Source organism: Geotrypetes seraphini, chromosome 1 (assembly GCF_902459505.1).
Source record: "Geotrypetes seraphini chromosome 1, aGeoSer1.1, whole genome shotgun sequence".
Taxonomy (NCBI): Eukaryota; Metazoa; Chordata; class Amphibia; order Gymnophiona; family Dermophiidae; genus Geotrypetes; species Geotrypetes seraphini.
In genome coordinates this window covers 449,203,114-449,227,730 of record NC_047084.1, presented here as the reverse complement: position 1 = coordinate 449,227,730, position 24,617 = coordinate 449,203,114, and the positions used below count along the sequence as shown (strand labels likewise).

General features: G+C 43.5%; 1 protein-coding gene across 6 annotated transcripts in view; it reads left to right on the top strand.

The window, feature by feature from the left end:
• The window catches only part of SRPK3 (SRSF protein kinase 3), a 229,943-nt gene that overhangs the window by 195,135 nt on the left and 10,191 nt on the right, over positions 1-24,617 (top strand). For 4 of the 6 annotated variants that reach the window (XM_033920857.1, XM_033920880.1, XM_033920848.1 and 1 more), the window contains 2 exons: positions 17,963-18,032; positions 18,418-18,510. In XM_033920857.1, the coding sequence (XP_033776748.1) occupies positions 17,963-18,032; positions 18,418-18,510 (163 nt within the window). Of the gene's footprint in view, positions 1-13,936; positions 14,449-14,502; positions 14,598-17,962; positions 18,033-18,417; positions 18,511-24,617 lie in introns of those variants that run through there. The other 2 variants (XR_004537004.1, XM_033920870.1) reach the window with 2 other exon arrangements.

Genomic DNA, 24,617 nt, shown 5'->3' with positions numbered 1-24,617 from the left:
ATGCTTTACCCAATCTCTAATTTTTTAGACTCTATAGCAGACAAATTAGTCTCTTGGATATAGCAAATATCCGCATTCTGTTGTTTTAAAAATAATAGTGTTTTTTTTCTTTTAATCGGATGGTTGAGGCCATTAACATTTAATGAAAAAATTTAAAATCCATTATATTTTATATAAAATGTAACAATATCATCTAATAATTCAAATTATAATGAGTGTTCAATAAATATTCATTTTCCCCAAAATTATCATCTGAAATAAAATCCCTCAGCTCCCTTAATCCCATTTCCCCATATCTCCTCCCACCCCTCCCCATCCCTCCCCAATTAATTATGAGAACTTGGAAACGCACATGTGAGACCAGTTGACAAGAAACTCCTTACATGCAAAATTAATTAATCTTAATATTAATTATCATAAGCTATCCAATTATTTCAATATTAATAATAAATTATATATAATATTTTCAAGATACTAGTTTATGCATCTACACAAAACATATCTTTAAAATGCTATTCATATTATAAAATCACAATAGATGTTATAATATAATTCTGAGTATAATACAATACTAAACTCATATTTAAAATAAAATTTTGCAAATTTCCAATATAATCTCAAATATATAAATTATCATATGAACTTAATTCCCTTGTGTTGTTAAACATATTATATATTTACCAGCACCCCTTGAATATGTAATTCAATTTAAAATATCTCAATTACATAACTACTTAACCTTATATCTTTTTGAACTTCTCTATTTAATGTTTTACTTTTCAATTCAGTATATCATAACCATCAACTGATATGCTTATCAAAATAAAATCAAAATCTTTAACCTTTCCCTTTATATATATTCCTGTGTCTACTTACCGTTTAATCTTATAATAGTAAAATATAAATCCTCTGCTTCTCGAGCTGCATCCAATATACCTTCCTGCAGAGACTCATGCTCTATTGAGAGATTAATTATAATTTCCAAGTTCTTTTCAATCTTATTAAAATCTTCTTATTCTGTACTCTATAACTCTTTTAATACATCTGTTACATATATCATAAATCAGATTATACCAAGCATCTTGAAACCCATCTAGCAATATTAAAAATGTAATCTGCACTTTGTCGTTTTGATTTTCCTTTTCTTTTATCAGCCAATCTGAATCAGTTCTAAAGACACTGTACACTGCTATCATTTCATCTGTTAGAAGCAATAAACTGTTTGCAGCATCATAGATACATTGAACTTTGGCCTTCCTATTTCCACTAGAAGCTCTCAGTATACAAGATTCTGAAATAACTGCTAATCCTACCGCAGTAGACAATATTTAAGTCACAGAAACAAAAAGGGTTAAAACTTTTTATAAAGAATATAGAAACTAGTTATCTTCAACAGGAAGTTAGAAGGAGTGCTTTCAAACTATTTCTAGAAATCCGACCTGTACTGGAAACACTGTACAGAATATATCTTCTGAGCTTTTACCAAGTCATTCAGATAACGCGGATGATGTTCATACATCTTACTGAATCTTTCTATAAGAGGTTTGTTAACTTCTATCTGCCAGTAAAATTCACATTGAATTATTCTTATTTTCCAGTCAGATATCATTTTGAATTCTTAAGTTCACACCGTCTTTGAACTAATTTTCATTTTATCTGAATCCAGACTCATATTCTTAATCATATTTTGTTCTTGAAAAAAATGGTGGTATTTTCTTTTTCTATAAAGTTTCTCAAAGTTGCTGGAGATTCAGTCAAGCCTTGCAGCATCTCATTGAGCCTTTAACTTCAGCAAATAAACACCGGCTGTTCAGCTGTCTAACCTTTGGAGCTGTCAAGTGACCTAGTTTTTCATTCTCATTGCATCCTGGGATATGTAGTTCCTGCTTCTTCCATTTGACCATAACTCTTGTATAGAAAAGGAACTTTATGAAATATTTTTGGTTTATTTCTCCAGCACAATTATTTATCCGGTGGCAGTGATGATCCATTCGACGGACACAACAGTGACAGATATGACAGTGTTAAGCTCATGAAGGCCGGTAGGTTTCACAGCGATTTCAGACCGCCCAATCATACCCCTGGTCATTCTTGCGCTGCGTACCGCTTCTTAGGTCTGAGAAATCAATGTCAGTGTCAGTAAGGGGGATCGTGCCTGGATAAGAAAAGCAGCCCATATGTGGCAAGCCAGAAGTATGAAGACAATGAAGTTAACACAACAGCATAGAATGGACACCAGACAGTGCCGGCGTATTTAAGCAGGAGGATGTGCTGCAGGATAACATAGCGTAGGCCACACTTAGGTAGGTGACGGAGACATAGAACAAACCGCATGGGTCCTTAACATAAGTCTCCCCCTCCCAGCTTCCTACTGCCCCCGAGTAACCTTTTACATCATGACTGTTTGCATTGGCATCATATCCATTGCTACAATTCTTTACTGTGTTTCTTATTCAGAAATAGAATGATGAATCCATCTTCTTTCCTATATTCCATGTCTCAAGAGTTATTTGCATATAGCCTGAACATTCTAGTGGAGGCATTCTAAAGAGAATCTCATCTTCTTTTAGCTTGCTTCAATAACAGTTGATTCAAAAATGATTCCATTTGTCAAATGATATCATTACATATAGATAACTTTAAGTAAAAAAAATATAGAGAAAAGCCAAAAGCAATGAAAATAATCATTAATCAACTCTTCTTCCAGAACAACCTCCATAATAATAAAAATAGATGTTTGATATTAACCTCTGTAAAGACATCAGTTGTTCACAATTCTCCAGAAATTCCTGTGATTTTACAGGATCTTCAAAGTTTTATTAGCATATGTTACCCTCATTATAGCAGGGTACATCAGTCCATATCTAAAACCAAGAGATCTTAGTTTTGGACGTATCTCCAACAGTTTTTTCCTTTTATATGCAGTAGTCTAAGCAGTCAGGCACAATATGTATTTTTGAATCTTGGCACTTTAGATTTTTATTTTCTTTTGCTAGTCGGATAATTTCCATAACTTGTTGATGTCTCAAAAGTTTAAAAATTAAAGGATGTGGCCCCTGTTGTTTTTGTGAGCCCTTTCAAATTCAAGTGGAAATCTCGTTGTAAGAGGCAGGATCTTTGAAAAAAAAGTTTTCTAGGAAGGAAATCAGGTCATTTTTTTCCACTTCTCTGGTATCCCGATTATTCTCAAGTTATTTCTTTTCCCTCTATTAATACAGTCTTCCAGGTCTCTCGTCAGAGTATCTATTATTTTCCTGTCCACTTTGTATTGCTGTATCTCTTTCTCATTTGCCTCCGTTCTTTTCTCCAGTTGATCCAATTTGAGATCAATAAGTTCCACCCTTTTCGTGAGGTTTGCTACCTCATCTTTAACCTCTTGAAGTTTTTGTGAGTTGTTAGAGACAATATCTTTGATTTGTCTGAGCTCTGATAAAATATCACTGCTGTCTTCTTTTGGCAGCGGCACTTTCGTGGGAGTTGCCGGCTCTGGCTTATATCTTTTTGCATTACCTTAACTTGTACCAGGCATGTCTCCTTTCTGCTGTTTACCCGATGCCATATTAAGCTCAGAAATCATAAATATAACTGGTGGAACTAACTTTTGTAGCTTATTTACTCTTTTATTAAGCCTACTAGTGTTTTAGCCCGTTACATTAACGGGTGCTAGAGTAGATGTCTGTCTGTTTTGTTTTGTTTTTTTTAATTTGTCTCTCTCTCCTTTCTGTCTGTGTCTTTCCCTGGCCCCCTGTCTGTCTATCTTTATTTCTAACTCTATCCTCTTCCCTCAATCCTGCATGTGGCCTTTTTTCTTTCGCCTCCCCACTTCCTTCCAACGTCTGCTCCCCCTGTCCTCCACACTTCCATTTGGTGTGTCTCCCTCTCTCTACCCCTTCCATCTACTGTTCACCCTCTGTCTTGCCCCTCTCTTCTCTTTCCATCCAGTGTCCGCCCTCTCTCTCTCTGTTCCATATGGCCTCTCTTCATCTCCTCCTTCCTTTTCCCTTGGTCTGGCATACTTTCCTCCTTCCCTCCAAGTCATTCTCTTCCCCTCTGCTCCCTTTCCTCATTTAACTACTTCATTGGTCAGCAGCAGCATTCATAATTCATTGCTGTTGCTGGCTTCAGGTCTTTCTCTCTGGTTGGTCCTGTCTTCATGAAAACAGGAAGTAGGCAGGACCGGCCAGAGAGGAAGGCCTGAAGCCAGCAACAGCAGCGAATTGTAAACGCTGCTGCTGCCTGAAGCACCCAAGGCAGACGCTTCTCTCCCCTCCCAGCCCAACCCCCGCTGACTCTGCGACCCTCCCAGCAAGATGACTTTAATATCAAACCTCCCTCCAGCATTGGCAGCCGCAGCACGCTAAACAGGCTGCTTCGCGGCTTTCTTCTGCCGTTGAGTCCCTCTGTCGCGTCATTGATGACATCATCAGTGACGCAGCAGAGGGACTCAACTGCAGGAGAAAGCCCGAAGCAGCCTGTTTAGCGTGCTGCGGCTGCCAACGCTGGAGGGAGGTTTGTGCCGGTATGTGCAGAACTGGTATGTCCGTCCCCCTCCAGTACGTGTGCAGCACTTTGCGCGGTGCATCCTCCCACGATCCTGGGTCGGCCACAGCGCTCCAGTGTGGGCCCTAACCGCGCATCCGCTCTCCTGCCTGCAACGGACCTACGGATCACGGAAGCATGCAGGCAGAAGTGCGCATGCGCAGCTAGCGTTTTATTATATAGGATTACTGTGGAGCTGCTCTCTCACCCGACCATCCGGCTGCACTTCCAAGCCACGCCCCTCCCAGTGTCCTTAAATGATACTTCTGAAGAACGATCTTTAAAACATGAAATAAACCATTTTAGTATTTGGTCTGATATTCCTATTTCCTGTAATTAATGAATGAGTAAATGGTGATCGATTGTATCAAAGGCTGAGGACAAATCTAGAGAGATGAGAATGACTGAGTTATAATGGTCCAAGTAATAAGTGATATTACTAAGAAGACCAATGAGGGAAAGTTCGGTAGAATGATGTTTTCTGAATCCAGTTTGATTTGGGTGCAAGGCATTGGTGTTTTCCACAAAATCAGAAATTTGGTTAGACCACCTTCTCAGTAATCTTAGCTAGGAAGGGGATATTGGAGATTGGGCGATAATTTGCATTATCAGCAGCGCTAACTTTAAAGTCTTTGATGGATGGGTGAATGATGGCTTCTTTCCAAGGTTTTGGTATAGAACTTGTGATAAGACTAGTGGAAACTAAGTCTAATATGTATGGTCCAAAAGTGGCAAAGCATTGTTTGAGAATAAATGGAGGGATGAGATCTGTACTGGTACCTTTTATATTCATCGAATTAATGATTCTCTGAATCTCAGAAAGTGTGGGAATTCTGAAATCAGAACATTTTGAAATAGATGAGTAAGAAGGTTGAGAATCCAAGTTAGAATAGGTAGAAGGGATTGGTTGAGTAGCTGGTTGAAATGAGGCACAAATTTTCTGGATTTTGTTAGTGAAATGATCTGCCAAAGATTGAGCAGAAGGAAGTTATAAGAATTCAAGACGGTTAAGTGATCTGTGGTCAGCAAACGGACAATCTTGTATAATGTTAATGTGGTTTTTTGCAGTAGAAATCTTTTTAGAGTAGTAAAAAGATTTAGCCTTGACTATTTTTGATTTATAATAGGATGCATGTTCCTTATAATTTTTTAAATCAAGGAAAGATTTACTATGCCTCCATTTCCGCTCCAATAAGCGGAGTTGCTTTTTGATTAGTAGTAGCTCAGAGGAAAATCACAGATTCTTTTGGCGACGATGGGAGATAAGCTGGGTTTGAAAAGGAGCAAATTTATTTAAAAATGTAAGAGCAGAATCATTCCATACTGATAGAAGATCATCAATGTTAGAATTCAAAGTAATATCATTGTGAAAAGTAAAGTTAGAAGCAATGGTAGGAGAATCCAACTTTGAGTAATCTCTGAAACTTATTCGTTTAGAGTTTGGGTGAGAAGTACCGGTAGACCAATAAAGAGAAACAGTAAGCAAAAAATGATCTGACCAAGTTACCGGAGTATTTGAAATCGGTGAGAAGTTGAATACTGCTGTATTAGATACCAAAACCAAGTCAAAGGGTATGGCCTGCTTCATGGGTAGGTGACGATATTAGTGGAAATAAATTGAGGTCATTAAAGAAAGTCTTCATATCGATGGTGCTTACATTATTAGAGTCATCAAAGTGGATATTAAAGTCGCCAAGAATTATTGGGTTATTGGAAGAGGTACAGAAGTCAAAATTGTGGATTGTAGTAATGTGATCCTGTCTTGGGAGGGAGTTGGTGGAAGTTATAAAAAGTAAACAATCATACACCACATTAATTTTGAATTTGAATTGGAGGAATTCAAGGGGGCTTTGGTTGGAAGAAAATTCTAAGTCAAATGCAGAATTTAAGCAATGAACTATAGCGACCCCTCCCCCTCTTCTACCCATACGATGTTTGCAATGGAATGTAAAATCTGGAGAACAGGCAAAAGCTAAGTAAGGTTCTTCACCACCTGAGAGCCTTGTTTCAGTGATACATACCTTTAGAATCCTGGATAGTCCAGCTGTGAACAGCAGCAGGCGCGACCTTCCTTCACTCCTGCCACTAGCTGATTGGCTGCTGCGAGTTCTCGTGGGACAGCTAGTAGCTCTGCACGGGCAGGAGCAAAAGAACGCTCCTGCACGGGCAGAGCTCCTAGCTGATTGGATGCCATGAGTCAGATAGCGAGGTAGCTGCCACGAGCTAGCTGCCCATGCAGAGCTGCTAGCTGATTGGCTTCCACACATTAACTAGCGGCTCTGCACGGTCAGGAGCAAAGGAAGGTCGCTCCTGCCTTGATTCACCACTGGGCTACCAGGGATTCTAAAGGTACATGTGGGAGCTGGGAGGGAGGTAAAAATTTTTAGAATCATCTGGGACAGGAGGTGGGAGCGATCTCTACTATCCCGGCCCACCGCTGGACCACCTGGACTTACAGGAGGCCCGGTGGAGGCCTGCAAGGTATCAGGAGGGAAGGGGGCTGGGTGCAGAGACTGACAGGGGAGGGCAAGGCAAGGCACTGCATTTGAATATTAATTCCCAGTTTATATTCGATTCAACCTTTTTTCCTTCTTTTTGAGGGGGGAAAAAGGATTACCTCAGTTTATATGAAAAACAATAAAAATGGAGGAATTGGAGAAAAATGTTCCCCTATTTAGCTATATTTGTTTGAAGTCTGGTGTTGACAAGGGGTTAAGGCATTGAGTATTTTTGCCACCAGTGCAACTGGAGATATGCCATTTGATTTACCTTAGTTTAAATTCAGGTCGGTTTATATTCAAATGTATACAATAAGGGTTGTTGTTGTTTTTTTTTTATAAATACATTTTTTTTCTGTTTTGTTGTTTTCCTTTCAAAATTGAGCAAGGAAATCAGTCTGTAGGATTCTGGATTCTTACCAGGTTTCTAAAGCTCTATGATTCTAGCCTCCATAAGTGAGGGGGGCATGGAGTCCTGAATGATCATAGCATTAAAGGTGGCTGCTAAGGGTGTCCAAAGCAACTTGTAGAACTCTCCTCTCTACCCATCTGAGCTGTCCATCAGCTTTATCCTCATTCACCAATCGATTTGCACTATCCCGCTGTGCTGTTATTTTGCTCGACCGATATATGGCTTAGCTACAGTTTACTGTTTACAGTTTACTGTTTTTATTAGCAAATTTATAAAAGCGGTATTTATAACAATGGAAAATTTATCTGCAGCCTGGTGGATTAATTTAGTCAAAGTTTGTTGGCTCTCCAAAAGATGAGTTTTAAAATAGAGAGTTCCATGCCTTCCATACCGGCGCCTAAGAGTAGTAACTAGCCATTCTAGCCTGTGAAGTTCTTTTTCACTAATTTTCTTTTGATGGCTTAAATAAGTTTCTCCCCGCGAAGGACCACCTTCGTAGTTTCCCAGTAAAGAATTGGGTCGATAACATGCTGGTGATTAAATTCAAAGTAGTCCTTCCATTTTTGCCCCAGGAAAGCATGAAACTGCGGGTCTTTATATAATTGCATTGAGAAGTGCCAAATTGTAAAAGAACCTCCACCCAGGTTTGCTCTGATACTTCAGTGGAACCAATAGTGGATCCCTTCACTTTGGTGAAATAGGAGCGAGACACCAGCTAATAATCGATTCTCGACATGGTGGAGTGAGCTCTCAATCAGTGCGTATAATCATGATCCAGTGGATGTAGAGTAGACCACAAATCCACCAAGTCCAGAGCCGCACTCAACATATGGAGATCTCCTGATATACCCCTCAGAGTGATGTGACCTATCAAATGGTAGAATCAAAGACTTCATTAAAATCTCCCCCAAGAAGCAAAGGTTTATCATCAAAATCTTGGAGATCTTTCACCAACTTAGCGTAGAAATGTTTATCCAAAGTATAGGTTACAGAGCACTTGCTCCACCCATCCAAAGTGACATGTACTAACACATATCTTCCCTCTAAATCCCTTTTTTATAAGAATAAGCACTCCTCCTTTCCGTTCAGGTGCGGGAGATTCACAGTAATACTGCACCCACCAACGAGCTAACTTACTATGTTCAGACACCCCCAGGTGAGTTTCTTGAAGGAAAGCCACCATAATCCTCCCTCTATGCAACATTCTCAAAATTTTGTAGTGCTTTATCGGCGAGTGTATGCCCCCTATGTTCCAGGTTACAAACTTTTGTGTCATTAACCCCTCATGAACCAAGATTTAGAGCAAGTATAATTACCCAGTGTAGAGGAAGATTTAAAACAAATTGGAGAAAATATTTCTAAACACAATTAAACTCTGGAATTCATTGCGGGGAAATGTGTGGTTTAAAAAAGGTTTGGATAATTTCCTGAAAGAGAAGTCCATAGGCCATTATTGAGATGGCTTGGGTAAATCCACTGCTTATTCTTAGGATAAGCAACATAAAATCTGTTTTACTAATTGGGATCTAGCTAGATACTTGGGACTTTGATTGGCCACTCTTGGAAACAGGATAATGGGCTTGATTGATCTTTGGTCTGTCCCCAGTATGGCAATTCTTATGTTCTTATGCAGTATAGTGAATCCAACAACCTTGATAGGAAATCCTACCTTATTGCTCCCGAGGGCTTCAAGTTTGCATAAACATCTAAAGAAACACTTCTAAAGTTTATAAAACTGCTTGAGAACCCTTACATTGTTCCAGAAATCACATTGTAAGAAGGCTGCAAAAAGCTGGTGTGCTTTTAAAAACATTTTGAGACACACTGCAGTACTGCTTGTAGACATCAAGGCCCTGATTCTGTATAGGATGCCCAGGAGAGGTGTCCTATACAGAATCGGTCCTACACTAAACCCCGATTGTGTAACCGGCTTCCATGGTACAGACGCCGGTTTGAGAATCAGGTTAAATTAGACGCGGCTGCTATACTTATGGCAGCAAGGGATCTCCAATCCTCCTGCCTGAACCCCCCCTGGAACCTCCCTCCCCCCCAAACTGGTAATCGCGGGCAGGAGGATGCCCAATCCTCCTGCCGGAAAGCCCGACGACCCCCCCCAAAACTAACCTCCCTCCCCCAACTAACCTTTACATGTTGGTCGGCTGGACGGGTCTTGCTGCCATCCAGCCGACAGGCCCGCCTCGTGAAAATGAGACGGGCCCGCCCCTTCCCGGCCCATCCCCGCTAAATCTAAGGCCTGATTGGCCCAGGCTCTAGAAGCCTGGGCCAATCAGGTCTTAGGATTAGTGGGGATGGGCAGACCCGCTATGCCTAAGGCATGATTGGTCCAGGCTTCTAGAGCCTGGGCCAATCAGGCCTTAGATTTAACGGGGATGGGCCAGGAAGAGGTGGGCCCGTCTCATTTCCACGAGGCGGGCCCGTCGGCTGGACGGCAGCAAGACCCGTCCAGCCGACCAACATGTAAAGGTTAGTTGGGGGAGGGAGGGGTCGTCGGGCTTTCCGGCAGGAGGATTGGGCATCCTCCTGCCAAATACCAGTTTGGGGGGAGGGGGGTTCCAGCAGGAGGTTTGGGCATCCTCCTGTCGGCGATGGGACAGGTGGCTGCAACCGTGGCCGCTATACTTATTGCAGCAGGGAGATCCCTTGCTGCCATAAGTATAGCGGCCGCGTCTACTTACAATGTAGACCAGCATTTTGCTGGCCTACATTTTAAGCGTCTCTTCCTCTACTAGGGAGACGCGTAGGACCGCCTAGGTTCGCCTAAGGCCCACTTAAGGCCCTTAGGCGAGCTTAGGTGTCTTGCGGGCCTCCCTAGGCTCCCGGAGGCGCCTTCAATATAGACGGCCTGCCTGGGGAGCATTTTTTTAAAAAACGTGCATCCCGATTGGCTGATTAGACAGCTGTAGGATGCCTACAGCTGCCTAAAATCGGGACGCACTTTGGAGAATCAGGGCCCAAGTGGATAGAAATTTTAAAAATTTTTCAAAATTGTAAAACCAAGTGCTGAGATGTTCCTGTGGACTGTCAAGTCAAAATTACTGAAAAATGCAACATTTTGGTCTTCATAAAAGCTAAGAAAATATTTAATACAAATTTGTGATGTCACTTCCTTTTTGTATACGCAGAATAGACCTCTGGGTTCACTGTAATTCCTTGAATACTGCTTAAAACATCAAGGAATATATTGATTATCATCTTAATCCTTCTTAAAATATCTTAGATGCTGGATAAACTGAAGAAAACTTAGAAAGCTTCCAGATGTGGAGATATTGATTTCAAATGTGGGTTTAAAAGTCCATGCCTTTTAACAATATAATATAATCCATTTTTCAAAACCATCTCAAAGATGAAGAGCAGCCATAAAGTACAACTAGAAAGGGTCTTAAAATCAGTGCTGTAAAAATGTAAATCAGAGAAGAACATACACATCTCCTGAAAGAAACTTCAAAAGCTATACTGAGAATAAAACAGAATGGCAATTTTAAAAAAATAACATTAACCCAAGCAAAAATACCAAAACAGCTGATAAAAATAGGTACAGATAAAAACCAAAGTTAATAAAATGAAACTGAAACAGGCATAGCTCATAAAAATTCAGAGAAGTCCTGTTTTTTAAGTCCATATAGAACCATGGTGTTAAATCTATAGATGAGTCTTTCCTCAGCCTATAAATGAGTCTATGAATTTCTCCCCCTCTCTATAAGGTCTGTGGTATGAATATTGCAAAAAAACAAACAAACTGGAAGTCCTCAAATAAATGGCCTTTATTTGATCAATTTCTTTGACTGGGTGATCACTGTTGGATTAAGGGAGAGTGCTAGATGTGTTGCATTTGGATTTTTGCAAAACCTTTAACACTGTTCCACACCTGCATCTAATAAACAAAAGTGCTCTCAATATGGGCCCAAAAGTGACAAACTGGATCAAGGACTAGTTGAGTGTAAGGCGACAGAGGGTATTGGCAGGGAGTGTGTGGCGCAATGGTTAAAGCTATAACCTCAGCACCCTGAGGTTGTTGGTTCAAATCCATGTTGCTCCTTGTGACCTTGGGCAAGTCACTTAATCCTCCATTGCCCCAGGTACATTAGATTGTGAGCCCACCGGGACAGGCAGGGAAAAATGCCCGAGTTCCTGAATAAATTCATGTAAACTGTTCTGAGCTCCCTAGGGAGAATGGTATAGAAAATTGAACAAATAAATAAATTGGTCAATAGAGATTGCTCTGAGGAAAGAGATGTTACCAGTGGTGTGCTGCAAGGTTCAGTTCTTGAGCCTGTTTTTTTAAAGATTTTTGTAAATGATATTGGTGAAGGGCTGTCTGGTAAGATTTGCCTTTTTGCAGATATCATCAAAATCTGTAATAGAGTAGACACTTCTAATGGTGTTGATAACATGAGGAAGGAATTAGTGAAGCCTGAAAAATGATCCAGAATTTGGCAGCTATTATTTAATGCTAAGAAATGCATGGTTCATGCATTTGGGCTGGAAAAACTGAAGGGAATGGTAGTTTAGGGGGTAAAGAAGTTTTAGGCACAAAAGAGGAGCAGGACATGATGATCTTAAAGTGGCCAAACAGGTTGAAAAGATAATGGTGAAAGCTAGAAGGATGCTTGGGTGATTAGGGAGAGGAATGGCCAGTAGGAAAAAGAAGGTATTGATGCCTCTATACTGTATAAGACTCTGGTGAGACCTTGTTTAGAATATTGTGTACAATTCTAGACATCACATTTTCAAAAAGATATAAACAAGATGGAGTTGGTCCAAAGGACAACTACTAAAATGGTCAGTGGTCTTTGTCATAAAACATATGGGGTCAGACTTAAAGATCTCAATATGTATACTTTTGAGGAAAGGCGGGAGAGGGGGAGATATGCTAGAGACATTTAAATACCTATGTGGCATAAATGCACAAGAGGCGAGTCTCAGTTGAAAGTAAACTCTAGCATGGAGGGCATAAAATGAAGGTGAAAGAGGATATACACGAAAGTAACCTCAGAAAATATTTTTCATGTAAAGGGTGGATGGCTTCCAGATGGTGGTGGTAGAGACAAAAAAAAAGTGTGTCAAGAAAACTTAGTACAAGTACATTGGATCTCTGAGGAGGGAATAGCAGATGACATGGTTAGGCAGAGTAGATAAGACTTATGCCTTCATTTTTCTCTTAATAACCTGCTGCACCATAGACTTGTTAGCAACTCCTCTCCTAATTGCTTTCATGTGCTCTAATTCTTTTATTAAAAGTACACTTGGTCTTACCTACGTAAATCAAGTTGCAGCTGCAGATTGCAACTGGTGAAATCTCTGTTGTTATCTCTTTCCAGATATAAGATGAATAAAGTCTGAGATTTAGGACTGCTCTAAAGGCTACCTTTTTATTTTGATTTTTCTGAAGGGGCGAGGAGTGGAGCCTGGCTGTGTGGGCAAGTTCTGTTTAGTGGCTTGACAGCCACTTCTGTTCTGACATTCTTCTCCTTGATACTGTATATACTTCTCCCATACTTTCTCTCCTTAACTGTCCTATTATTAATTTGTAGTTCTTTTCATTTTTCTAGAAATTTTTTTTTGTGTTCTGGTTATAAATCATTTTGGTTTTTGTTTGGAAGGCGGCATATCAAGTCCTAATAAACATAAACATAGAAGTGCTTAAACCCATGTGTCTAGAGTAATATAGAGAGACTAAAGGAAAGAAAATTAGCAAATAAGATCTAATTCTGTATCACTTGGTAGACTGGTATAGTCCTTACGAATGGGTTATATGCCTCACTGTTACCAACAGGTGGAGACTGAGCACAAACTTGTATTTCAGGCTAGAATATTCCTAGCAACTCAGTCTGTCTCAGTCTCCTTAGCAGGTACTGTTGGAATTCTGTTTTGAACTCCTGAGTTCCCTTTTTGTGCCAGATAGAGCTTGGACAGGTCCTGTTTGGGGATCCATCTGACCTCGGGGGTGTTAAACCCGGCAGATCTCATGCTGGGTCCCTCCCCTCACCTTCCTCCATTTCCCCATATTTTTATAGAGGTGCCTCAGCCAGTGGCCTGGCCCCCTGGTTGGTCAGCCCTCCAGCTTTAAGAGCTGTGGAATCTGTTCTGTTTAAAAAAAAAAAAAAAAAAAAAGACAAAATCCTGAGGTGTGCCAGTCTAAAGAGCTCATTTCCCTTTAAAATTGCCTTTTTACTGTATTTTCTCATCTAACCGGCATTTTTCTTTCAGCTAGGGTGGTTTTCAGCACAATGAGCACTTTTAAAGGGAAAAAATGCCCATTGTGCTCTAGACGTGAGGTACTCGCGGCTGGCCTGTGCATAGAGTTTTGATGTGACAGCTCTGGCGGTCTAAGCAGCGATGTGTGGTGGGCTGGTGGCTCGGGTGTGTTTTCGCTGGGCCGAGCATGTCCTTGACTGTAAAACTGAGGATTGGGAATTGCTCAAGTGCGAGGTGGTAAAGATTGAATTGGGTGCTTCTTATTTTTCAGATGCCATGTATGACTTCTTGCGAGCTTCTGCCAAGTTGTTGGTGTTTGCAGTGGCAGCTCGCCATACCTTGTGGCTTCGCGCTTGGTCGGCTAAGTTGATAAAGTTTCCTTTTAAAGGATATTTCTTGTTTGGTGAGGACCTGGACAGGTTGGTTTAGACTTTCACTGATTCTAAAGTGCCTCATTTGCCTGAGGATAGGCCGCTGGCTCGAGGTGGGGCTGCTCATGGGCGTGATTTCCGCTGTTTCTGCCCTGGTCGAGGGGCTGCCTCTTTTCAATTCCCCTGGGCTCTCTAGAGGCAGATTCTTCCAGCGCATGCAGTCCTTTCGTGGGGGTTGCAGTCCTTTCGGCGGGTAGTGCCCCCGCCAGGTCCCCTGCCGCCCGTCCTGCCCAATGACTCCTTGCTAGTGCCCGTCTTGGTTCCGGTGAGCACCCGGCTGAGGGATTTTTATTCAAAGTGGGCAGACATCACGTCCGATCCGTGGGTTCTGGAGGTGATTAGGGACGGTTGTGCTCTGGAGTTTGCCTGTTCCTTGCCAGATCATTTTCTCGCTTCTCCCTCGCAGGTGGCGTGGAAGCAGCAGGCCTATTGCCAGACCCTTCAAAGATTGTTGGATCTCCACGCGGTGGTTCCAGTTCCCCCTGCGAGAGCGGGACACAGGTTGGTACTTGATTTACTTTGTGGTGCCAAAGAAAGAAGGGACCTTTCGGCCCATCCTGGATTTGAAGGGGGTCAACAGGGCTCTTCACATGCCTTCCTTCCACATGGAAACTCTTCGGTCTGTGATTCTTGCAGTTTAGCCGGGGGAGTTTCTGACCTCTCTAGATCTGAAGGCCTACTTGCATATTCCTATTTGGGCCTTGTGCTTTGTGATCTTGGGGCAACATTATCAGTTCTGTGCACTTCCCTTTGGTCTGGCCAAGGCTCTGCGGACGTTCACCAAGTTGATGGCAGCATTGCGCAAAGAGGACATTCTAGTTCATCCCTACCTGGACAACTGATTGATTCAAGTGAAGTCATTACAGGAGAGCACCCAGGTCACGGCTCGGGTGATGAAGTTTCTGCAGTCGTTGGGATGGGTAGTCAACCTTGCCAAGAGTCGGCTGTCTCCCTCTCAGCGCCTGGAGTATCTAGGTGTGCTGTTCAACACCTTGGGGAAAGTCTTCCTTCCGGAGGCCCGGGTAAGCAAACTGCAATCTCAGATTCGCCTGCTTATGGCATCCCGGTGTCCTCGGGTGCAGGATTTCCTCCAAGTCTTGGGGTTGATGGTGGCTTTCCTTGATGTAGTGAGGTGGTCGTGGGCCCCCATGTGTCCTTTTCAGTATGCTCTTCTTCGGAGGTGGTTGCCTCAGAGGCAGTCTGGATCACCCTGTTCCGCTTCCAGGCTTAGCTCGGGGCAGTCTTCATTGGTGACTCCAGACCCCCCATCTTGTACAAGGGGCGAGTCTGGATCAGCTGCAGTGGACAGTGCTGCTCAAGGATGCCAGTCTTTTCGGTTGGAGAGCTCAGTGTCTAGGTCACAGCTCAGGGCACCTGGTCCACGGAGGAGGCTTCTTGGTTGATCAGTGTCTTGGAGACCAGAGCCATCCATCTGGCATTGCTAGCCTTCCAGTCTTTTCTGATGGGCAAGTCAGTCAGTGTTCTGTCGGACAATGCCACGGCGGTGGCCTATGTCAATCATCAGGGGGGTACCAGGATCATTTTGGTGGCACAGGAGGTGACTCTGCTCATGGTCTGGGTGGAGTCGCACCTTCAAGAAATATCAGCTTCCCACATAGCCAGAGTGGAGAAGGTTCAAGTGGACTTCCTTAGTCGTCACATGCTAGTTCCCGGAGAGTGGTGTCTCAGCTCGGTGCCTTTTCAGTTGATAGTGCAGTCTTGGGGTCAGCCCCTCATGAACCTGATGGCCACAAGTGTCAACGCCAAAACACAGTCGTTGCAGAGACGTTCAGGCCGAGGGCCTGGATGCTCTGGTTCAACCATGGCCAACAGAGAGGCTGTTGTATGTGTTCCCTCCATGGCCATTAGTGGGCAGAGTTCTTCTCTGCATAATTCACTATCCGGGCCTCTTGGTTCTGGTGGCTCCAGATTGGCCTCGATGACCATGGTATGTGGATCTGGTGGCGGATCCTCTTCCTCTGCCTCTCTTGGACAACCTTCTAACTCAGGGTCCCATTCCAATGATCGATCTGGGTCCCTTTTGTTTTTGCTCTTGAAAGGGGTTGCCTAGGTAAGAAAGGGTATTCAGATAAAGTGATCTCAACTCTCTTGGGGTCCGGGAGGCTTTCCACCTCTCGGGCTTATGTGAGGGTTTGGCATCTATTTGAGGAGTGATGTGATGCATGTGGAGTAGTCTCTTTTCGCGCTTCCCTGCCTAACATCTTAGAGTTCTTGCAGGATGGCATGGATAGGGGACTGACTTGGTCTTCTCTCCGGGTTCAGCTTGCGGCCTTGTCAGCCTTTAGCGGGTTATTGAAAGGTCAGCGTTTGACTGCCATTCCTGATGTGATTTGCTTCTTGCAGGCGGCCAAGTTGCTCAAGCCTCCCGTATGACCCTCTGTTCCATCTTGGGATCTGAATCTAGTTCTGTCAGTTCTAGTGCGCCCTCCTTTTGAACCGTTGGGCGACTTCTCTTAAAGCGGTCTTCTTGGTGGCTATTACTTCAGCTAGACATGTTTCTGAGCTGCAGGCTTTCACTTGTAGGACTCCCTTTTTGGAGTTTTTTAGGGAACGGGTTGTCTTGAGACCTGTTCCTTCCTTTCTGCCAAATGTAGTTTCTCCTTTTCATGTTAATCAGGCAGTGGTCCTCCCAGTGTTGGGTAGCCCAGAGGGCTCTTCCAAGCAGAGACAGCTGCGCAAGTTGGATGTCAGTCGGGTTCTTTGCTCTTATGTGCAGAGGACTCAGGAGATCAGGAAATCAGATCATCTCTTTGTCATTCTAGTGGGTCCTCGTAAGGGGGATGGCGCTTCTAAGGCTGCTATTGCACGCTAGCTCAAGGAGACTATTGCTTCCGCTTATCTTCTGAAGAAGAAACCTGTTCCAGAATTTCTTAAGGCTCATTCCACTAGGGGTCAGGCAGCTTCTTGGGATGAATCTTCTCTGGTGCCTCCAGTGGATATTTGCAAGGCTGCAGTTTGGTCTTCTCTGCATTCCTTTGTAAGACACTACCGTGTGGATGTTCAAGTGCGTCGGGTTGCAGTATTCAATGAATGTGTTCTGATGTTGACCCTTCGGGGGTCCTACCCCTAATGGGCACTGCTTTGATATGTCCCATTCGTAAGGACTATACCGGTCTACCAAGCGATACAGAAGGAGAGATTAGGTTCTTACCTGCTAATTTTCTTTCTGTTAGCTTGTAGACCGGTATAGTCCCCCACCCTATCTGTCTTTGTGTGGTGATTGCGGGTTTTTGTTTTGCTCGCGTGCAGATTTTGGTTTTTCTGCGGGTTCTAGAATTTTTCTAGGGCCGGGGAGAACTAAGAACAGCAGCTATGGCTCAGCTGGTGAGCTGTGGGGATGTTTTCTATACCAGGATCAAGTTCTACACATGTTCCAACAGTAGTTTATAAGTAATTGTTGTTTTTTCCACTCCTGTTTGGAGTGTGTTATACTGTTTTCAGTTGAAGTCTTTCCTAGGTTCTGCTTGGCTATTCGGCAGACTGAGTTGCTAGGGAGATTCCAGCCTGATATACAAATTTGTGCTCAGTCTCTCCCTGCTGGTAGCAGTGAGGCATAAAACCCATTCACATGGACTATACCTTGAAGCTAACAGAAAGAAAATTAGCAGGTAAGAACTTAATTTCTCCTTTCTCCATCTAGGACAAGGAAGAGGCAGAATTGCCCTCTTAAGGAGAGTACCAAACTTGGCTCTGCCTGCAGTCTGCCCCTACCCCCAACTCTTATGCCACCAAAACAAAAGCATGAGCTATCATTGAGATCCTTTGTATCTAGTAATCTAAAGAATAGATGGATGTTTTAGCTTTCTCTCCTTTACCCCATCTGAATTTTCTCCCCTTATCTATAGGCTTTTGAACTAGCAACAGGGGATTACTTGTTTGAGCCACACTCAGGAGAGGATTACACTCGGGATGAAGGTAATGATACACATGAACAATGGTACCATGGTGTTCATTATAGTAGAATAAATTTCAGATTTAGGTTTCTGGTTTTAGTTAGCAGGTGTTTACGCTATGGAGGTGGGTCCCAAAATGATAGTCACTTAAGAGCAGACACTGCTTGAATATACTGTGATCAGCCCCAAAGAACTGAACAATTTTTTCCATTCCTAGTTTGGGTGAGAGAGGGGTAATTTTTATGTGTGTTCTGTCAATAAGAAGGGCTTTTGGACTCTGACACATTTCATTTCTTCCATGGGCAGCAGAAAGTGAAACTTCAGTCTCCAGATGATGATATGTGTGTTTATAAATTAATGCCTCATCTTTCAAAAGTTGATGGTGTATCTCCATTTCTGTCTTTCAGATCATATTGCTCATATCATCGAGCTTCTGGGTGACATTCCCCCACAATTTGCACTTTCCGGCAGGTACTCTCGTGAGTACTTCTCCAGGCGAGGTAAACTAAGATGTAGGCAGATCTCTTTCCTCCTAACATACAGGGTTTTATCTATGGTCGTGAGGAATTGATTGCCCTCACAAAGAGGTGACAATATCCAATGGAGCCTGTGTGAGAAAGTTTGCCTAGTTTTTCAAGTTTGTAGAATTTTGCACTTCTCTAAGAACAAGCAGGATTTCAATATTCTTACTGATGGGTAATGTCATCCAACAGAGCCCAGCTCAGTAAGCATTTCCCAGCGTATTCCTGAAGTATTTTGAAGTGTCCTGCCGTACATGTGCATGTCTTCCAGCTTGCCGCTATCATGCGAGACCAGCTCAGCCCTGTTTGAAACACAGAGCATTGTGGATGTGTGTTCACAGTTTGTCCCCAAAGCTTGCGTATCTGTGTATTCATCATTGCAATTTACAGAGTTCAGTTCTTTGCTCTGCCACTGTTCCCTCTTTCTCCCTTTTTATTTTCAAGTTGTATTAAAATTTGATTTAACGCTAATCAAAATTCTAAGTGTTTAACAATTAAAAAATTAAAATGGGGGAACAATTAACATACTTGTTAATGACAAGACGTAACTTACATGAAAACAAAGGATAGTAGGGGGAAATATAAATTTAAAAAGAAGAGTACAATTAAGGTTAAAAACAAGAGGGTAATAGGAGAAATCATATCAATGTTGAATGTGATTACTACAGAAGTCAGTAGCAGTGCTCCCTCTAAGCGGGCGGGTGTTGTGAGCAAAATTTTTTTCGCTGTGCGCTACAAATATCGGGCGCCAGCAAGTTATGAGCCAACTCGCCCGATTCTCCTCTCGCCGCCCTGCCCGCCGTGCGCTGTGACGTGAAACTTGTGCGCTGGATGTAATATTTTGTGCGCCAGCGCACGCCAGCGCAGCTTAGAGGGAACACTGGAGTGTGGTGGACCCAGAGATCGATTAGCATTCATATGCGTCTTTAAAGAGGAAATTTAAAGTTTCCCTTAAATTTATCTAAATTTTCCTCAGATCTTAAGTGCGACGGTAAAGAGTTCCAAATTATAGGGGCTACAGTTGCAAATGAAGAAGCCCTATGGGTACTAATGATTTTTAAAGATGGGACGTGAAGAAGGTGCTGAGATGCTGATCTTGAGGTTCTCAAAGGATCATGAGGGATAAGGAGCTTATAAATGAAGGCAGGTTCTTTGGTGGTTCATGGTTTTAAAGGAAATTAAAGTAATTTTATATGTTATTCGATGAGGGATTGGTAACCAGTGTGCACCCTTTAACAAGGGGGTAACGTGATCAAATTTCTTCTTGTTCGTTATAATTTTTATGGCAGTGTTTAGTATTAATTGTAGACATCGGATGTCTTTTTGGCAGACACCGTTAAATAAAGAATTACAATAATCGAGCTTGGAAATAATCATGCTTTTTTGGCACTTATAAATTTTGTTTTTCCACAGCCCACTAAGCCCCATTCTGTTACATAAACACAGGAGTCTGTATATTAGGTGATTATCCATGCTCAAACTGTTGCAGAAGGATGTGAATCACATCTTTCAGTTCCGCCTCCTTCACCAGTTTGGAGTATAGTGCCCTCTTCAGTTTTTCTTTCTGCAAGCAAACTGAGAAGGTGTGTTCTAATCTGCTCTGTCCAGTTTTTATTATAATCAGTCATTGTATCGGTGGGTCTAGGAGAATTCATAGCCTCCCTAGATATGACGGAGGCATACCTTCATATTACCATCTTCCTGGACCACGAGAAATATTTGAGATTCCATGTCCTTCAAAGGCATTTCTAGTTTTTGGTTCTACCTTTTGGGATAGCAATGACCCCACCTACCTTCACCAAGGTGATGGTGGTGGTTGCAGCTCACCTCCACAGGGTGGGTATACAAGTACACCCATACCTGGATGATTGGCTGATCAGAGCTCTATCAAGGCCAGAGGGCAAGCAGGCAATGCGACAAGTTGTGAATCTCCTACAGGATCTGGCAACTTAAAGAAGAGTCATCTAGAGCCGACCCAGTGCTTGGAGTATTTGGGAGACTGCTTCAAAATGGAGACAGGCTGGAACTTCCTCCCAGAGCCACGCAGACAGAAACTCAGAAAGCAAATTTCAGAGCTCTTAGTGATGCTGAATCCCATGGCTTGGCATTACCTCCAGGTGTTGGGCTCGATGGCAGCCACCCTGGAAATAGTCCCCTGGGTAAGAGTGCATATGCGCTCCCTCCAGGATTTCCTGCTCTCCAGGTGATCCCCACAATGACATTCGCTCCAGCTGCAGCTTCCCTGGACAGGGGAAGCGAACAGTTTGCACTTGTGGCTCCAAAGGCTCTGCCTTTCCAAATTGCCTCATGGGTGACACTAACAATCAATGTCAGCCTGTTTGGCTGGGGGTCGCATTGTGGCACACATCCGGTACAGAACCAATGGATTCTCCTGTAAATCATCTTGAACTATGAGCCATTCATGTAGTGTTGAGGGTGTTGAAGTATCTGGAAAGAAAGGCAGTCAGTGTTCTCCGACAATGTCACTGCTGTAGCTTACGTGAACAGACAGGGAGGCAATAGAAGTGACCCATTATGTCTGGAGGTCCAGATGTTGTTCAAGTGGGTGGAAGTTCATCTTTAGGCACTCTCTGCAGTCCACGTAATGGGAGTGGAAAATGTACAAACTGACTTTCTCAGCTAGCAGACTCTAGACCCAGGAGAATGTTCTCTGTCCCAAAGTTTGTTCAACCTCATTGTACAACGCTGGAGAAAACCGACAATGGACTTGATAGCTTCAACCAAGAATGCAAAGATGAATTGCTTCTATAGAGACGAACCAGGAAGCACAGAATTGGATGTGTTGGCTCAGCCCTGGCCAGAAGAGAGGCTTCTATATGTGTGTTCACTGTGGTCCATGGTGGGCTGGGTCTTCTGCAGAATCGCAAATCACCCAGAACTTGTGATTCTGGTACTCCTTGGTATAACGGATTTAGTGTGTCTTCAGTGAGATAGATGCATTAAGCTACCGGTTCATCTGGAGCTTCTCAGTCAGGGACCAGTTCCTGTGGAGAACCCGGAGCACTTTGGTCTTACAGCATGTGAATCCATTTGGAGGGAGTCATTTTGACTCTTTTTCAAGCAAAAAAAGCCACCTGTGTTTGCGGCTTACGCTAAAGCTAATGTATTTCAAATGTATAAGCAAATGTATTTCATGTACAGTATATTCATTGTGGATATTCTGAAAACCTGACTGACAAAGGGATACTCCAGGACCAAGTTGAGAAATAATGACCTAATGTACAGACTTCTGTGTATATTAACAGAATGAAGATTATTCAGGTAAGAACCTAGGTCCAAATGCAATAAACTCAACTGAGTGGGGACCGTCTATTAAATGTCAAAATGTACAGCGCTGCATAAGCTTTTAAGCACTATATAAGTGATAAATAGTAGTAGTAGTAACAATTGTTGTTTAGCATCCTTCCAGACCAGCACAGAACGGATGGGTTTACGCTCCTCTGCCACCAGGTGGAGACAGTCAATGACTTTTGGCAGTAGTACAAATGGGCTGTGCAGTCTATCTACAGCACAGGTGTCAAAGTCGGTCCTCGAGGGCCGGAATCCAGTCGGGTTTTCAGGATTTCCCCAATGAATATGCATGAGATCTATGTGCATGCACTGCTTTCAATGCATATTCATTGGGGAAATCCTGAAAACCCTACTGGATTACGGCCCTCGAGGAGGGACTTTGACACCCCTGATCTACAGTCTATTCTCAGTCTCCAGCAAGTGGAGGTGGTAAGCCTGTGCAGCCTTTCCTTTGGTTATTTAGGGCCTGTTGGATCTGGTTAGTAACCTTTCTGTGTCTGAACAGAGCTTGGGGGACCCTCTCGGGGGTGCCACACTTGAAAGGGTCAAGTCCTTTCCCTCACCTCCTCCAGTGTAGAGGAGCCTCAGCAGTACGCCTGACCTCCTTTAGGCACAGCCTACAGTTTAGAGAGCCAGTGGGGTCTGCTCTATTAATCTTTGCAATTGTGGGCTGTGAGATTGGAAAAAAAGGAAAAACCCCAGAGAAAAGCATACTACAGACGAGAAAATAAGAGCCTGAGGCAGCCATGTTTAATCGGCGTTTTTGCGCGTACGATATAAACACTTTTAAAAGCAGATGAAGAGTGCTTTGTGTGCGCTCCAAGCGGTGCCGGCTAGTGTGCAAAGTGTTCTAGCCACATCAAGGGGGAACAGGTGTTGGCATGCAAGATTTCCCTTTGTGCATGCACTGCTCGGCGGGGAGCGCTGGTAATTGCATGACTTCCACTGCTGCTCATGCCAGGATCTCCTCAATTGCCAGCGGAGATGTAGCTTTGATTGCAGAGGGCGCTGGGGATTCCCTTGTGGCAACGGCTGCTGCGTGCGGCTCTGATTTTGCAGTGAAGTCTAGTCAGGCCTCGTTGTTGCCTCTGTGTTTGGGAGAGTTTTTCGGTGGACCTTCGGTTTTGGCAGAAAGCGTTGCCATTTTGCCTATGACTTCAGGCGACCTTCCTCCTGTTTTAGAGAGATGGGAACAAGACCTATCTGTTTCTTCTGCATCAGCAGGGAGTTCTGTGGTGCTGCTGGGAATTTTCTACCCTGATTTTGTTTTAGCCATGTACAAGGCTTATTTACAGGCAGCTGGGGGTCCTGCTTTTTCTATGGGGCTATCTTGGACTTCTGGGGGGGGGGGGGTCTTTGCCTTCCACAGCTGCCCCTGTTCAGTCTCCTGTGATTTCCGCCTCCGTTCAGTCTCCCCCGCCATCGTCCAAGCAGCTGCAGGTGTCTTGGGATGAGGACCTTTTTTTATGGCTGATCCGGGAATATTTTTGTGATTTTCGTAGGTACTGCCCTAGCCAGGGATCGGCCCCTTTTCCTTCCAGAGGTCGCTTCTTTCAGCATGTGAAGTTCTTTCGAGGTGCCTGCTTGGGGGGGGGGTCAGGACTCTGCCAGTGGCTCTTCCTCCGCTCATCCAGCCCAATTACTCACTGCTGGTCCTTCCCCCGGTTCTGATGGGAGCCCGCTTGCAGGAGTTTTACGGAGGGTGGACCGAGATCACAACAGATCAGTGAGTGGGTCCTAGAAGTGATTCAGGACAGCTGTGCTCTAGAGTTTTCCTGTCCCTTACCAGATCATTTCTCCTTGTCAGGCAACTTGGAAGAAGCAGGCATTTCGGCAAATGCTGCTCATGTTGTTGGACCTCAAAGCGGTGGTCCCAGTACCTCCTCAGGAGATTCGTACCAGCAGGTATTCCAATTACTTCATGGTGCCCAGAAAGAGGGGGTCTCTTTGGCCCATTTTGGATCTGAAAGGTGTCAACAGGGCACTCCAGGTTCCATCTTTTCATATGGAAACCCTGAAATCCTTAATTCTGTCAGTTCAGCCTGGGGAATTTCTCATTTCACTCGATCAGACAGAGGCCTACCTGCATGTTCCCATTCGGGCCTCACATCAGTGTTTCCTTTGCTTTGCATTTTTGGGAAAGCACTATCAGTTTTGTATGCTTCCTTTTGGATTGCTCACTGCTCCATGGACCTTCACCAAGATTATGGTGGTGGTGACTTCTTTGTGCAAGGAATAATAATAATAATAATAATTTATTCTTGTATACCGCCACACCCAAAAAGTTCTAGGCGGTTCACATCCATTAATTAAGATCCGTGCTAACACACGGATTTACAATATTTTGACAGAGTTACAGCAGTAAAGAAAGGGAGCGTGAGAGCAATAAACAGAGTTTTATCAAAAGTACAAGCAGCAATAAAGGAAGGGAAGGAAAGATAGGAGAGAGATGATGTAGGGGGAGGGGGGAGCAAGGGAGCCGGGGAGAGTGGGAGAGGGGTAGTTGCAGGTGGAAAGGGGTTAAAGGGCCTATTCTTGGACAGCCTGCTATATGTCTTTCCTCTGTGGCCTCTGGTGGGCAGAGTTCTTCTTCAGATTGCCCGGCACATAGGCTGCGTGATCCTGATGGGCCTGGACTAGCCCAAGAACCTGTGGAACCCAGATCTGGTGCATCTTCTAGTGGCAGACCCTCTTCCTCTGCCCCTGTTGCCAAACCTTCTGATTCTGGGTACCATTCCCATGATTGATCCGGATCACTTTTGTCTAACGGGATT